The following is a 17,626-nucleotide window of genomic DNA, read 5'->3' as shown; positions in this document are numbered from 1 at the left end:
TTGAAGAGATGAATATATTACTCAAATACTCCTAAACTTAATATTATTTCCTGAAAATCAAACACTTAAAAGTTTATATTCAAAAGATATACTCGACTCTGTTTTCATTAAGGACTGATGGGGCCACGGATATATGAACTATGTGGTGAAATCATTATAAACCAAAGTGCTCTAAGATTTTTTAATCCGTTTTGCCCACTAAAGCAAAAACATCCTACAACATTAAACACAGATGTTTATATTTCCGGGGCCCTTCTTATCCTGAAATTAATGCACATGTTTAGTGGAAGAACTGAATGGTTAGTAAGCATCTCATCAAAGAGAAGTGATTGCTGATGAAAGATCACAAGAACTACTATGAATAAAATAGAGAACTGCTGCAGTCACTTCCCTCTGATGGGACGTTGCAGTACAGACATCTCACAAATGAGAGGAAGTGTTGGTAAGCAGTCTTCATCAGGAAGAATAAGCAAGTTATTCATATCATGAAATATTCACTCTAACTTGTACACAGTAATCAAAATACAGCTTCTTTAACTTATAAATTTTCCTGATAAGAAAATAATCTGTCTGTTACTAAAACTAGCCTCTCATTAACATTCAACAACAATTACAAATAACAGCACTGGAAATTTGCAACAACGACAACAACAACAGCAACAACAACAAGAACAACAACAACATCAACAAAGTTGCGATGACCAATTAAGCGGCGTTAATCAAGTCGTTAATGACGTGAAAAATATACAAAGTATGGCCACAGAAAGTTGACATGATGCTTTCACCCGTGACTATACTTAGGTTTATTTTGTCACTCTGAACCCGATCCCACAGACAACTTTGCAAACGCCATCCTAATTAACAAACAAGGTGTGAGTCACAGAGGTGCCACGAAAACACTATACAGTAAAGGAACTGAGACACAGAAATAGACAGGGAAGATAAGGAAGGTTAAGATGAATAAGACTGGATTTTAGGAGAAAGCCAAGTTTGAACTGACCATAGCAAATCTATCATTATTTTACTCAATGAATGGTTACTTTTCCATCATGAGCCTATATAAAAGCAATGTTTATTAGATCTCTATTATCAAGGATAAACCTTTCAAATATTCTTCTTTAATCTTTACAGTGTAAATCCTTTTACTCATGAATTAACTGAAAAAGTAATTTCATCATAAAATCAACTTAATTATGCTTAATGCTAGCAATGAATCGTAAAGGTAACTCAACAATTTCTGACAAGAAAGATCATACAAAACATCATTTATATATGGGATGATCCTGAAAACTTCATAACTTGACATTATCTCCTACAAACCAATTATGGATAAATGTGATGGGGTGAACTTAGTCCAGTATGACTCTGTCATTTCCAGATAAGTATTCTAATCTAAAGCAATGTAAGCAAAACCCGAATTCTTGAGACTGATATGTAATGGAGAAAAGGTTAAGCCAATTATGAAAGGCAACTGGCTGTTTCTGACTACAGGTTAAGAGGTACTAGACCCAACCAACTGACAATCAGAATTTGGCCTAATGATGAGTCATGAGTAGCCTTTAAGCAAGGTTTTAGAATTCGGGTACAAAATTCAGTGACTAAACTAGGGTTTGTCTGGGGCTGACTCTCTACTAACTTACCAACTTTTGAACTCTGAATGTCCCACACCAGTGGCACAGATGCTGCAAAGATGGAATGACGTCTGTTAGCGTCAGTCATGCATGATCTGTCTTGTTGGGAGTCTGTGAACGTCTGTTAAATTTGCTAATAATGACATTTGTTGGTAATGGAAAATAAGTTTCTCAGCTTTAAGGATTACTTACAGTTTAGGGTATTTAAGTATATAATGGATGATATATGTTGTGATATGAACAACTATGGGAATGACTGTAAATGTATCCCAACTTTTAAATGAACTTGTGACCAGCAACTACTTACTGCTGTAAAATAATGGTGCAGTACTATTCTTTTGTAAAATACTTTTATCATCTCAACAAAATTATCAAAGAGGTGTAAAGTGTGGTATAAAAATCCTTCCATGGTACCAAAGTAATTACCTTTTATTGTTTGCATTAGCACCAACTATTATAAAAGGCATCATACACAATGATAAAGCAGTGTATAAAAGTATACAAATCATAATTCAGTCACAGTTTCTAATGTGCTGTTATCAAGCAGCATAGAAAAGTATAAAACACAGAGACTATTAACTCTACTAAAATGTTATGCAATATTGGAATATATAAAGGAGTATCTCCATTATAACTAAGAAGAGGAATGAATATGAAAACAGTGCTATTCCACTAGCATCTGTCATACTTTCCATTGTTTATCAATAGTGATATTGCATTAGGAAGAGATGCACGATTGGATATGCATGAACAGATCAACTGATACTTGGAAGGGACCAAGAAGGTACCACACTCTGCCCAACCATATCAGTGACATTTCCTTCCACAAACTGACATTCAATGGAGAGATGCTTGTAGTGTGATGTTCTTCAAAAATGTATGCAAATAAATCAAACTTACAAGCAACATGGAATGAAAATAAGTAAAATTTTACTTTCATTTTGTGGTTACTTGTATGGGAAAAAGTGAATATCAGACTCAAAAGGTAAGAATATGTCATAATCGGGGAAATATAATATCAACAAAGTAATGTTTCTGAATAAGTGACAAGAGTAAAATGAACAAGGTTCCTTTTACAGTGACTAACTTAACAATACTTAATACGGTTTAACTGTGCACTATGAAATACAATTTTACAGGCAGTACTTTTTAGCAGTCACACTATAAAGACCATTAAATAAACTATCTGTAATTTCTTATTGTGAACTCACACTCCTACTGTCATATTTCAAAATACTGCTGAAAGCTTATCTAGCTGAAGAAATACCTAGTGTTATATTAGCACCAATTTCTATATTCAATTCCTAATGGATACAGTAAATAAAGTATGCAACACCAATCATACTCAAGTGTTGTTCTAAGCTATATGAATGTCAAAACATTAGTTATAAGACTCTTTTTTCTGGATTTATATAAATGCAGTAAACTAAAAGCAGGATAACTTACGGATAAGTATTAATCAGACGACATACAGATTTGATATGAAACGTGTTAATCCACATAACTTTATGTCTCAATTCAAAAACTTTTAAGCAATATCACAAAACTAAATATAAATTACAAGATATTTACAGTAACAATATCTGATTTATCTGTCCTGTACAATTAAGCATCAGCACTTACTGTAAATGGTAAATCTGACCTAAAATTATTTACTGTACATTTCTATCAGAAATAATGAACATTTATTTCCTTAGAATTTTATATAGGACAGAAACCTTATGGGGATACCACAGAGTAAGGATTGTGATGTGTGAGTAATTAATATGAGCCACATGAAGAAAAGTGTGTATTGTTGCAACTTTCAAGGAAAAGGAGTGGAGGGGCAATATGATTTCTTTAGATCCAAATAAACAAAGGAAGTGTGATGAACAGACCAATGCATGACTGCTATGGCTGAAATAAAGTTAAAGGTGGTGTTGAGAACTGGAGTAGGTTGGATGGCAGTAAATCAACATATAAAGATGAATCTGCATGTACATATTTCCACTTTCTGATGTCTATCATTATCATTACCAGTATTGTCATTATTATTACTATCATTATTCCATACTGCCATACATTCTTGGGGGTAGGAAAGAAAGAATGCTATCTATATATCTTCTGTGCACAGCAGAAAGTGACTAAGAGGGGTAGGTACAAGGGTAAGGGGGTCTCAGAAGCCTCCATTTTGTATCATTACTTTTCTAATAATACAAACATAAGGAATGAAGTGGGGATTTTTCCTTTATGTCTCAGTCATCTGTGTTTAATGCTGTCTCCCTTTAGTGAGAAAAGGCAAGTAGGTGTAAAAGACTTAGAATAATCCATTTTCCATACTTGTACACCATTACCTACATTAGCAAGGAAGTGCAAGAAACAGATGAAGAAAGGCCTCATTCACTCCCATCCATTTTCTAGCTGTCATGTGTTAAGTACCCACATCCCCCTATCTACAACCAGGCCTCACAGACCTTTCCATGGTTTCCCCTGGTTGCTTCATATGCCATGGTTAAGTCCACTGACAGCCTGTCACCCCATGTATACACACTGATTCAATTTATCCTGTGCACACCTCTCACCCTACTGCTTGTTTAAGCTCTTTGCAATCAAAATATTTTTCTATCCATCCTTCCATCTCCAATTCAAAGTCCTCCTTTTCATTCCCTCCCCACTTCTGACACATATATCCCCTTTGTTAACCTCTCCTCATTCTTTCACTCTGTGAGACCAAACCATTTCAGCTCTCTCAACAACACGTATTATAACACCTCTCTCTAACCTTTTTATCACTCACTCATCAAACCTTCCTCATGCCACATATTTTCCTTTCATCATTTCATTTCCAACACATCCACCCTCCTCTGCACCTCCTTATCTATAGCCCATGCCTAACATCCATATATCATCACTGGGAATACTATACCTTCACACATACCCATTTTGCCCCCATCCCAGATAATGACCTCACTTTCACACATTCCTCAATGTCCCAAGAACCTTCACTACCTCACACATCCTACAACTAACTTCTACTTCTATCATATCATCAATGCCATGACCACTCCCAGATATCAAAATTTTCTTCCTCTAAATTCACATCCCAACTAACATGTCCCTAATAACCTTGCTTTAAGCATACACTCAACTTTACCTTCACACACACTACCAAACTCTGCCTGAGCCTTTGAGGAGGACAAGCACTCTTCCCTTGGCTCCTTCTGTTCTATCTTTTAAAAAGTCTAAATACGAGAAAGATGGGATGGGGTGATTTCCAGCCCCCTCTCCTCCCCTCCCTCAGTCACCTTCTATGGCATACAAGGTATATATACCATTATTTTTCTTCCTTTTTTCCTCTCTTACATTTAAGGATCCAAAATGTAGGCAATATCCTATTCAATTTGTATGTTCTCAGTTCGTCAACTCAAAAATTTTCTAAAATATGCTATGCTGTCTTGCTTGGAAGGAGCCACTCCATATAATTGTAAATGAAATAAGATGTGTTACCTTTAGCAATGTAACTATGAAAATGGATGACAAATAACTAATACTGTAAATGTATTAAAACTAACAGTTGATCTGTCCTTCACCTTAGTGAAGTTCACATATTCATCTTAACTCTCTTCTTTTCATTCTTAAAACTCATTACTCTTAAATCACAGTAAATCTATTTATTACAAATAATTTGACTTTTGTTATATAACAGACCCCAGTTTTGGAATGTATTAAGTTACAATATGACTGGCGTATCTATCTCTGAAATAACACCGTCATAAATGACGAATCTTTCATGTAAATTTGTAAAATTCAGTGCTACAGTTGTGCCAAAAATACAATCCAAGTTATGATTTTTAAATTACACTGTATTTCCAACTGTTAGCTATTAATAATCATGACTTATAGCAGGGATGCAGCTTTATTCCTAGTAGCTATGAAAAGTTGTAGGATGATGACCATGAACATGCACACCAACTACCAAACACAGACAGCTAACCCATCAGAGGTGATGACCGAACACAGGCTAAACAACTATTTAACAAGACCTTCCCTATAGCCAATAAAGAATTAGATGTGACACTGAGAAAAACCAATCAACAGCCATCAAGAATACCAGTAATTCCAAAAGAGCATCACAGTCCTTACCAGAAGTGGGCGGGACGACTGGGCTAGTAATGCCATTGGCCAAGGGCGCAGCAGCATGGGGCATCTGTGTAGCAAGGGCTGCCATGGGGTTGATGTAAGTACCCTGTGAGGCAGCAGCCATCAGTGCTGCCTGCTGCTGCATGAACTGCTGCTGTTGGCACATATATGAAAATTGCTTGCAAATGTCTTAGTAATTTGAATATTAAATAAACATCATTTCAAAAATTATTAGTTATAGTTATTCACTGATACTTAACCATAAAAACTTAAAACATCAATGGGATGCATTATATAATGTTGAATGTTTGTGTGCACTGAATAGAATGTAATGTCAGTTTCTAATGATTTGCTGACATTTAATAACATATCAGTCTAACTGTACTATTAAATGTTGTTTTACAAGAAGAACCTGGAAGTTCTGACTTTGAGAGAGAAAGTTCAAGAAGTGGGTGGAAGTAGTTTGGAAATGTTCACGGGGCAGAGTATGGGGTTAGTGTGAGGACAAGAGAGAAGGAATCGGTAGGCAGAATTTGGGGTTAGTGGAAGGGCAAGAGTGAAGGAGTTGGCACTTTTGATGAAGGAGGAATAAGAAAGTGAGTTCAAGACTGGTATGGGTTAGACTGAACATAGACTACAAGAGATTGGCAAATGTTAATGCCCATGCACCTGGTAGTGAGAGGACTGAAGATGAACAGTGTTTTGGGAAAAGCTGAGTGAATGCTTAGACAGTTTTGATGCAAGAGATTGAATCTAGGTGCTAAAAGATCTAAATGAAAAAGTAAATGATATGGCAACTGAAGGTATATTTAGATGAAATGGGGTCCCTAGTATAATTAAATATGGGAAAGAGCTTGCTCAGTTGTGTGCAGAAAGAAGACTGGTGATTCAGCATATATGTTTAGATAATAATAAAAGAAGTGCATACATAAGTTTATGTGAGTGAGTGGGTTGGGTAACCAACAGGCATTACTGGATTACAGCATGTACAAAGGAGAAATTGCTGGATGTGAACTTGCTGAGAAGGGCAGCAGGAAGGTCTGATCATTTCCTAATGGAGGGTAAATGTGAAAGGTTTTGGGGAGAGGAAATTAAGTGTGAAAGAACTGATGAAAGTGAGTGAACTTGGAAAAAAGGCCTGCGTGCAAAGATACCAATAGAGCTTGAATGAAGGGTGACACCGGATGAAAGTAAATGAAACAAGGGGGATGGGTAAGGACTGGAAGGAATCTAGGGAAACTGCTTAAATGTGGGCATGAAGTGTGTAGGTTACAGAAGGTGGGATATGGATGTGAGAGAGGGGGAAGTGAATAGCAAGATGAGGACCTTGTATTGCTATTGTACAAGAAAGGAGAGGTGCATGGGTGTTATCGGCAGGAAAGGAGTATGACCCTCTGGGAAGAGTACATGAGAAAGTGACAAGAGATCTAGAGGAAGGTACAAGAGCCAAAAAAAAGAAGGCATATGAGAGATGGAGTGAGAGCGTGTTGATGAACTTCAGGAAAATAAAATGTTTTAGAGGGTGGAGAGTAGTGTGAATATATGAAGAAAACAGGTGTAAACATCAGGGAGGGAAGCAGATAGATAAATCATAACAAAGAAGAGATGAAAAGGAGATGGAGTATTCTGAAAGACTGCTAAATGCGTCTGATGGTAAAGTGGCATATGTAGTGTGTTTGAGATGAGAAGGAATGTAGAGAGAGTCCAGGTAAATGGTATGGTGAAATGACAGGAGAAAGTGAAACCTTGCATTAGATGAAGACTGATATGTGGCATGAGTTGATAGAATAGCAGTTAAGTTACTAAAGAAAGGGGGTGACAGCATTGTTGAGTAGTTAATCAGGCTATTCACTGTTTACATGGCCCAAGATGAATTTCTAAAGGACTAGCAGAATGCCCTAATATACTTGTAATGGGATGGAGGACAAGAGTGAATGTTTGAATTTCAGAGGTAAGGTGCATGTGAAAGCAGTAAGTGAGAAGTAGGCAGTGAGTACAAAATATTGGACTGGAGGGGAAGTGGCTTTACAAGAAGAAAAGGATGCATGGACCAGGTGCTTGCTTTGAAATGTATATGTAAAAAGTACTTGGAGAAGAAAACTGAATAGTGTGTCCCATTTATGGATCTAGAGAAAGCATATAACAGCACTCACAAGAGGCCTTGTGAAAGGTGCAGAGAATATATGGGGTAAATGGAAAGTCACTTAATGCAGTAAGGAGTTAAAAGTTAGGAGAGAAAAGCATGAAGGGAGGACACCAAGTGGCTTCCAGTGAAGATGAGTCTACATAAAGGATGTGTGATGTCACCACAGTTGTTTAATCTTCCGATGGTAGAGGCGGTGAGAGAGAGGTATGATATAGTTTTAGAAGGAGGGATGCATCTATGGTATGCTGTACAATGGTGATCAAGGAAGGTGGATTAGTTGTTTGTAGATGAAACACATTTGGTAGTGGACTACAGAAATGAACTCCAATAGCAAATGACAAGAACTGAGTTTTAGAGAGTGCAAAAAAAAAAAAAGCTGAGGGAAATGTGAACAAAAGTAAGGGTATGAAGGCACAGAAGGGAGATAAGACAGGATGGTTTATGAGCAAGTTTGAATAGGGATGACCTTGAGGAAGTGGAGAGCTTTAGATACTTACAATTGGAAATAGCAGTCAATGACACCATGGAGGCTGAGGTGAGTTATGGGTTAGGAGAAGGGGCTAAGGTTTTGGGTGCATTAAGGAATGTTCAGAGGAGGTCAGCGTTTAATAGCACAAAAGAAAGGGAGAGTGTGGACACACTGAAAATGGCCTGACAAGATTTGATGTGGAGTGGGTTGTGGAAGGGGAAACAGAAGGAGTCATGCTGGGAATGCTCATCCTCCTCGAAGGCTCAGATTGGGGTGTCTAAATGTGTGTGGATGTAACCAAGATGAGAAAGAAGGAGAGAGAAGTAGTATTTTGAGGAAGGGAACCTGGATGTTTTGGCTCTGAGTGAAACGAAGCTCAAGGGTAAAGGGGAAGAGTGGTTTGGGAATGTCTTAGGAGTAAAGTCAGAGGTTGGTGAGAGGACGAGCAAAGGAAGGAGTAACACGACTCCTGAAGCGGGAGTTGTAGGAGTGTGTAATAGGATGTATGAAAATAAACTCTAGATTGATATGGGTAAAACTGAAAGTGGATGGAGAGAGATGGGTGATTATTGATGCCTATGCAACTGGTCATGAGAAGAAAGATTATGAGAGGCAAGTGTTTTGGGAGCAGCTCAGTGAGTGGGTTAGCAGTTTTGATGCATGAGACCAGGTTATAGTGATGGGTGATTTGAAGGCAAAGGGAATTAAAGTAGCAGTTGAGGGTATAACTGGTTTACATGGGGGTGTTCAGTGTTGTAAATGGAAATGGTGAAGAGCTTGTAGATTTGTGTGCTGCAAAAGAACTGGTGATTTGGAATACATGGCTTAAAAGGAGAGATATACATAAGTATATGGGTAAAACTGAAAGTTGATGGAGAGAGATGGGTGATTATTGGTGCATATGCACCTGGGCATGAGAAGAAAGATCATGAGAGGCAAGTGCTTTGGGAGCAGCTGAATGAGTGTGTTAGTGGTTTTGATGCACGAGACCGGGTTATAGTGATGGGTGATTTGAATGCAAAGGTGAGTAATGTGGCAGTTGAGAGAATAATTGGTATACATGGGGTGTTCAGTGTTGTAAATGGAAATGGTGAAGAGCTTGTAGATTTATGTGCTGAAAAAGGACTGGAGATTGGGAATACCTGGTTTAAAAAGCGAGATATACATAAGTATACGTATGTAAGTAGGAGAGATGGCCAGAGAGTGTTATTGGATTACGTGTTAATTGACAGGCGCGTGAAAGAGAGACTTTTGGATGTTAATGTGCTGAGAGGTGCAACTGGAGGGATGTCTGATCATTATCTTGTGGAGGCTAAGGTGAAGATTTGTATGGGTTTTCAGAAAAGAAGAGTGAATGTTGGGGTGAAGAGGGTGGTGAGAGTAAGTGAGCTTGGGAAGGAGACTTGTGTGAGGAAGTACCAGGAGAGACTGAGTACAGAATGGAAAAAGGTGAGAACAATGGAAGTAAGGGGAGTGGGGGAGGAATGGGATGTATTTAGGGAATCAGTGATGGATTGCTCAAAAGATGCTTGTGGCATGAGAAGAGTGGGAGGTGGGTTGATTAGAAAGGGTAGTGAGTGGTGGGATGAAGAAGTAAGATTATTAGTGAAAGAGAAGAGAGAGGCATTTGGACGATTTTTGCAGGGAAAAAATGCAATTGAGTGGGAGATGTATAAAAGAAAGAGACAGGAGGTCAAGAGAAAGGTGCAAGAGGTGAAAAAGAGGGCAAATGAGAGTTGGGGTGAGAGAGTATCATTAAATTTTAGGGAGAATAAAAAGATGTTCTGGAAGGAGGTAAATAAAGTGCGTAAGACAAGGGAGCAAATGGGAACTTCAGTGAAGGGCGCAAATGGGGAGGTGATAACAAGTAGTGGTGATGTGAGAAGGAGATGGAGTGAGTATTTTGAAGGTTTGTTGAATGTGTTTGATGATAGAGTGGGAGATATAGGGTGTTTTGGTCGAGGTGGTGTGCAAAGTGAGAGGGTTAGGGAAAATGATTTGGTAAACAGAGAAGAGGTAGTAAAAGCTTTGCGGAAGATGAAAGCCGGCAAGGCAGCAGGTTTGGATGGTATTGCAGAGGAATTTATTAAAAAAGGGGGTGACTGTATCATTGACTGGTTGGTAAGGTTATTTAATGTATGTATGACTCATGGTGAGGTGCCTGAGGATTGGCGGAATGCGTGCATAGTGCCATTGTACAAAGGCAAAGGGGATAAGAGTGAATGCTCAAATTACAGAGGTATAAGTTTGCTGAGTATTCCTGGTAAATTATATGGGAGGGTATTGATTGAGAGGTGAAGGCATGTACAGAGCATCAGATTGGGGAAGAGCAGTGTGGTTTCAGAAGTGGTGGAGGATGTGTGGATCAGGAGTTTGCTTTGAAGAATGTATGTGAGAAATACTTAGAAAAGCAAATGGATTTGTATGTAGCATTTATGGATCTGGAGAAGGCATATGATAGAGTTGATAGAGATGCTCTGTGGAAGGTATTAAGAATATATGGTGTGGGAGGCAAGTTGTTAGAAGCAGTGAAAAGTTTTTATCGAGGATGTATGGCATATGTACGTGTAGGAAGAGAGGAAAGTGATTGGTTCTCAGTAAATGTAGGTTTGCGGCAGGGGTGTGTGATGTCTCCATGGTTGTTTAATTTGTTTATGGATGGGGTTGTTAGGGAGGTGAATGCAAGAGTTTTGGAAAGAGGGGCAAGTATGAAGTCTGTTGGGGATGAGAGAGCTTGGGAAGTGAGTCAGTTGTTGTTCGCTGATGATACAGCGCTGGTGGCTGATTCATGTGAGAAACTGCAGAAGCTGGTGACTGAGTTTGGTAAAGTGTGTGAAAGAAGAAAGTTAAGAGTAAATGTGAATAAGAGCAAGGTTATTAGGTACAGTAGGGTTGAGGGTCAAGTCAATTGGGAGGTAAGTTTGAATGGAGAAAAACTGGAGGAAGTAAAGTGTTTTAGATATCTGGGAGTGGATCTGGCAGCGGATGGAACCATGGAAGCGGAAGTGGATCATAGAGTGTGGGAGGGGGCGAAAATTCTGGGAGCCTTGAAGAATGTGTGGAAGTCGAGAACATTATCTGGGAAAGCAAAATTGGGTATATTTGAAGGAATAGTGGTTCCAACAATGTTGTATGGATGCGAGGCGTGGGCTATGGATAGAGTTGTGCGCAGGAGGATGGATGTGCTGGAAATGAGATGTTTGAGGACAATGTGTGGTGTGAAGTGGTTTGATCGAGTAAGTAACGTAAGGGTAAGAGAGATGTGTGGAAATAAAAAGAGCGTGGTTGAGAGAGCAGAAGAGGGTGTTTTGAAATGGTTTGGGCACATGGAGAGAATGAGTGAGGAAAGATTGACCAAGAGGATATATGTGTCGGAGGTGGAGGGAACGAGGAGAAGTGGGAGACCAAATTGGAGGTGGAAAGATGAAGTGAAAAGGATTTTGTGTGATCGGGGCCTGAACATGCAGGAGGGTGAAAGGAGGGCAAGGAATAGAGTGAACTGGATCGATGTGGTATACCGGGGTTGACGTGCTGTCAGTGGATTGAATCAGGGCATGTGAAGAGTCTGGGGTAAACCATGGAAAGCTGTGTAGGTATGTATATTTGCGTGTGTGGATGTATGTATATACATGTGTATGGGGGTGGGTTGGGCCATTTCTTTCGTCTGTTTCCTTGCACTACCTCGCAAACGTGGGAGACAGCGGCAAAAAAAAAAAAAAAAAAAAAAAAAAAAAAAAAATACATAAGTATAAGTATGTAAGTAGGAGAGATGGCCAGAGAGCGTTATTGGATTACGTGTTATTAATAGGTGCACGAAAGAGAGACTTTTGGATGTTAATTTGCAGAAAGGGGCAACTGGAGGGATGTCTGATCATTATCTTGTGGAGGCAAAGGTGAAGATTTGTAGAGGATTTCAGAAAAGAAGAGAGAATGTTCGGGGCAAGAGAGTGGTTAGAGTAAGTGAGCTTGAAAAGTAGACTTGTGTGAGGAAGTACCAAGAGAGATTGAGTGCAGAACGGAAAAAGGTGAGAGCATATGACGTAAGGGGAATGGGGGAGGAATGGGACGTATTTAGAGAAGCAGTGATGGCTTGCACAAAAGATGCCTGTGGCATGAGAAAGGTGGGAGGTGGGCAGATTAAAAAGGGTAGCGAGTGGTGGGATGAAGAAGTAAGATTGTCGGTGAAAGAGAAGAGAGAGGCATTAGGACAATTTTTGCAGGGAAATAGTGCAAATAACTGGGAGATGTATAAAAGAAAGCGGCAAGAGATCAAGAGAAAGGTGCAAGAGGTCAAGAGAAAGGTGCATGAGGTGAAAAAGAGGGCAAGTGAAAGCTGGAGTGAGAATGTATCATTTAATTTTAAGGAGAATAAAAAGATGTTTTGGAAGGAGATAAACAAAGTGCGTAAGACAAGGGAACAAATGGGAACATCAGTGAAGGGGATTAATGGGGAGGTAATAACAATCAGTGGTGAAGTGAGAAGGAGATGGAGTGGGTATTTTGAAGGTTTGTTGAATGTGTTTGATGATAGAGTGGCAGATACAGGGTGTTTTCGTTGAGTTGGTGTGCGGAAGATGAAAGCCAGCAAGGCGGCACTTTTGGATGGTATTGCTGGGGAATTTATTAAAACAAGGGGATGACTGTGTTGTTGACCGGTTGGTGAGGATATTCAATGTATGTATGGCTCATAGTGAAGTGCCTGAGGATGGTGGAATGCATGCATAGTGCCAATGTACAAAGGCAAAGGGGATAAAGGTGAGTGTTCAAATCACAGAGGTATAAGTTTGTTGAGTATTCCTGAGAAATTATATGGGAGGGTATTGACTGAGAGGGTCAAGGCATGTACAGAGCATCAGATTGGGGATGAGTAGTGTGGTTTCAGAAGTGGTGGATGATGTGTGGATCAGGCGTTTGCTTTGAAGAATATATGCAAGAAATACTTAGAACAACAGATGGATTTGTATGTAGCATTTATAGATCTGGAAAAGGCATATGATAGAGTTGATAGAGATGCTCTGTGGAAAGTATCAAGAGTATATGGTGTGGAAGGTAAGTTCCTAGATGCAGTGAAAAGTTTTTATCAAGGATGTAAGGCATGTGTATGAGCAGGAGAGGAAAGTGATTGGTTCCCAGTGAATGTCAATTCGCGGCAGGGGTGCATGATGTCTCCATGGTTGTTTAATTCGTTTATGGAAGAGGTTGTTAGGTAGGTGAATGCAAGAGTTTTCAAGGGAGGGGCAATATGCAGTCTGTTGTAGATGAGAGGGCTTGGGAAGTGAGTCAGCTGCTGTTCGCTGATGATATAGTGCTAGTGGCTGATTCAGGTGAGGGACTGCAGAAGCTGGTGACTGAGTTTGGTAAAGTGTGTGAAAAAAGAAATTTGAGAGTAAATGTGAATAAGAGCAAGGTTATTAGGTTCAGTAGGGTTGAGGGACAAGTGAACTGGGAGGTAAGTTTGAATGGAGAAAAATTGGAGGAAGTGAAGTGTTTTAGATATATGGGAGTGGATTTAGCAGCGGATGGAACCATGGAAGCGGAAGTGAGTCACGGTGGGGGAGGGGGCGAAGGTTCTGGGAGTGCTGAAGAATGTGCGGAAGGTGAGAACGTTATCCTGGAGAGGAAAAATTGGTATGTTTGAAGGAATAGTGGTTTCAACAATGTTATATGGTTGTGAGGCATGGGCTATAGATAGGGTTGTGCGGAGGAGGGTGGATGTGCTGGAAATGATATGTTTGAGGACAATACGTGGTGTGAGGTGGTTTGATCGAGTAAGTAATGAAATTGTAAGAGAGATGTGTGGTAATGAAAAGAGTGTGGTTGAGAGAGCAGAAGAGGGTGTACTGAAATGGCCAATTGGTCACTTGTAGAGAATGAATGAGGAAAGATTGACAAAGAGGATATATGAGTTAGACGTGGAGGGAACAAGGAGAAGTGGGAGACCAAATTGGAGGTGGAAGGATGGAGTGAAAATGTTTTTGAGTGATCGGGGCCTAAACATATAGAGAGTCAAAAACATGCAAGGAATAGAATGAATTGGAACGATATGGTATACCGGGGTCAACATGCTGTCAGTGGATTGAACCACGGCATGTGAAGCGTCTGGGGTAAACCATGGAAAGGTTTGTGGGGCTTGGGTGTGGTAGGGGAGCTATGGTTTTGGTGCATTACACATGACAGCTAGCGAATGAGTGTGAACGAATGTGGCCTCTGTTGTCTTTTCCTAGTGCTACCTCGCACTTGTGTGGGGGGAGGGCGGTGCCATTTCATGCGTGGCGGGATGATGACTGGAATGGATGAAGACAGTAAGTATGAATATGTACATGTTTATATGTGTATGTGTCTATGTATATGTATGTATACTTTGAAATGTATAGGTATGTATATGTGTGTGTGTGGGCCATTCTTTCATCTATTTCCTTGCGCTACCTTGCTGACGCAGGAGACAACGACAAAGTATAATAAATAAACAAATAAATAATATAATGGCCCAACCCACCCTCATACACATGTATATACATACGTCCACACACGCAAATATACATACCTACACAGCTTTCCATGGTTTACCCCAGACGCTTCACATGCCCTGATTCAATCCACTGACAGCACGTCAACCCCGGTATACCACATCGATCCAATTCACTCTATTCCTTGCCCTCCTTTCACCCTCCTGCATGTTCAGGCCCCGATCACACAAAATCTTTTTCACTCCATCTTTCCACCTCCAATTTGGTCTCCCACTTCTCCTCGTTCCCTCCACCTCCGACACATATATCCTCTTGGTCAATCTTTCCTCACTCATTTTCTCCATGTGCCCAAACCATTTCAAAACACCCTCTTCTCCTCTCTCAACCACGCTCTTTTTATTTCCACACATCTCTCTTACCTTTACGTTACTTACTCGATCAAACCACCTCACACCACACATTGTCCTCAAACATCTCATTTCCAGCACATCCATCCTCCTGCGCACAACTCTATCCACAGCCCCCGCCTCGCAACCATACAACATTGTTGGAATCACTATTCCTTCAAACATACCCATTTTTGCTTTCCGAGATAATGTTCTCGACTTCCACACATTCTTCAAGGCTCACAGGATTTTCGCCCCCTCCCCCACCCTATGATCCACTTCCGCTTCCATGGTTCCATCCGCTGCCAGATCCACTCCCAGATATCTAAAACACTTTACTTCCTCCAGTTTTTCTCCATTCAAACTTACCTCCCAATTGACTTGACCCTCAACCCTACTGTACCTAATTACCTTGCTCTTATTCACATTTACTCTTAACTTTCTTCTTTCACACACTTTACCAAACTCAGTCACCAGCTTCTGCAGTTTCTAACATGAATCAGCCACCAGCGCTGTATCATCAGCGAACAACAACTGACTCACTTCCCAAGCTCTCTCATCCCCAACAGACTTCATACTTGCCCCTCTTTCCAAAACTCTTGTATTCACCTCCCTAACAACCCCATCCATAAACAAATTAAACAACCATGGAGACATCACACACCCCTGCCGCAAACCTACATTCACTGAGAACCAATCACTTTCCTCTCTTCCTACACGTACACATGCCTTACATCCTCGATAAAAACTTTTCACTGCATCTAACAACTTGCCTCCCACACCATATATTCTTAATACCTTCCACAGAGCATCTCTATCAACTCTATCATATGCCTTCTCCAGATCCATAAATGCTACATACAAATCCATTTGCTTTTCTAAGTATTTCTCACATACATTCTTCAAAGCAAACTCCTGATCCACACATCCTCTACCACTTCTGAAACCACACTGCTCTTCCCCAATATGATGCTCTGTACATGCCTTCACCCTCTCAATCGATACCCTCCCATGTAATTTACCAGGAATACTCAACAAACTTATACCTCTGTAATTTGAGCACCCACTCTTATCCCCTTTGCCTTTGTACAATGGCACTATACACGCATTCTGCCAATCCTCAGGCACCTCACCATGAGTCATACATACATTAAATAACCTTACCAACCAGTCAATAATACAGTCACCCCCTTTTTTAATAAATTCCACTGCAATACCATCCAAACCTGCTGCCTTGCCGGCTTTCATCTTCCGCAAAGCTTTAACTACCTCTTCTCTGTTTACCAAATCATTTTCCCTAACCCTCTCACTTTGCACACCACCACGACCAAAACACCCTATATCTGCCACTCTATCATCAAACACATTCAACAAACCTTCAAAATGCTCACTCCATCTTCTCATATCACCACTACTTGTTATCACCTCCCCATTTGCGCCCTTCACTGAAGTTCCCATTTGCTCCCTTGTCTTACGCACTTTATTTACCTCCTTCCAGAACATATATATATATATATATATATATATATATATATATATATATATATATATATATATATATATATATACATATATATATATATATATATATATATATATATATATATATATATATATATATATATATATATATATATATATATCAATGGTACATACAAAATGTAATCTTATATCCTGATCCAGGCACACCACATGTTGGTACACCATTCTCATTATATGATTAATGATAAATAAAGGAATGAAAGAAAAATGATACTGATAGATGGGACAGGAAATGCTGGTCTTTGAGCATGTCTTGACAGCATGTAATCCTAAGGAATATGCTCAAATAGGGTGGAAGTGACGTCAGCCTGGTAGTGGTTGCTCATTAGGTGAGTGTGGTGAAGACCCCAAGATGAGCAAGCCATTGTGATCATGATTAAGTGGAAATACTGAGGGTTGGAAACTTCTGACTCTTACATTCCAAGGAAAATATATCTAATGCTCACAGGACAGATAAGAAATTATAATAATCTTGAAGGACAAATACAGTGCACTTCATTCTCCAGCAGTTGTTACATGTGCAACCAAAAACAAAAATTATTTGAATAAAATGTTGGTTCTTGTATCAAGTGACTCCTATAAGGTACTTTATCAAAGATGTAACTTTTTTATTCTTGAGCATGTTCATGTTTGTGCTGTTAACTAACTTTTTCCCATCTTAAAGTCTAGAGTGCTAGACAAAACATAAGTTACTAACCTGAGTGGTGTATACATGAACTAATCCATGGAATTCAACTACAGTACAGTCTTCGTTAATAATATGTAAGCTAATTCTGTAAGGTTCCAGCATTTTACTAGCAACTCAACTACTGTACTATGTTAAAGGTATATCGAAATACACAAGATCTACCCTTACATTTGAAATT

General features: G+C 39.5%; 1 protein-coding gene across 18 annotated transcripts in view; it reads right to left on the bottom strand.

The window, feature by feature from the left end:
* LOC139749872 (CUGBP Elav-like family member 4) overlaps positions 1-17,626 on the bottom strand; it is a 1,199,110-nt gene that overhangs the window by 237,173 nt on the left and 944,311 nt on the right. For 15 of the 18 annotated variants that reach the window (XM_071664237.1, XM_071664228.1, XM_071664238.1 and 12 more), the window contains 2 exons: positions 5,754-5,904; positions 1,641-1,682 (listed from right to left, as the gene is read on the bottom strand). In XM_071664237.1, coding sequence (XP_071520338.1) covers positions 1,641-1,682; positions 5,754-5,904 — 193 coding nt within the window. The remainder of the gene's footprint in view (positions 1-1,640; positions 1,683-5,753; positions 5,905-17,626) is intronic. The other 3 variants (XM_071664233.1, XM_071664246.1, XM_071664229.1) reach the window with 2 other exon arrangements.

Source organism: Panulirus ornatus, chromosome 8 (assembly GCF_036320965.1).
Source record: "Panulirus ornatus isolate Po-2019 chromosome 8, ASM3632096v1, whole genome shotgun sequence".
Taxonomy (NCBI): domain Eukaryota; kingdom Metazoa; phylum Arthropoda; class Malacostraca; order Decapoda; family Palinuridae; genus Panulirus; species Panulirus ornatus.
This window is presented reverse-complemented; position numbering and strand designations above follow the sequence as displayed.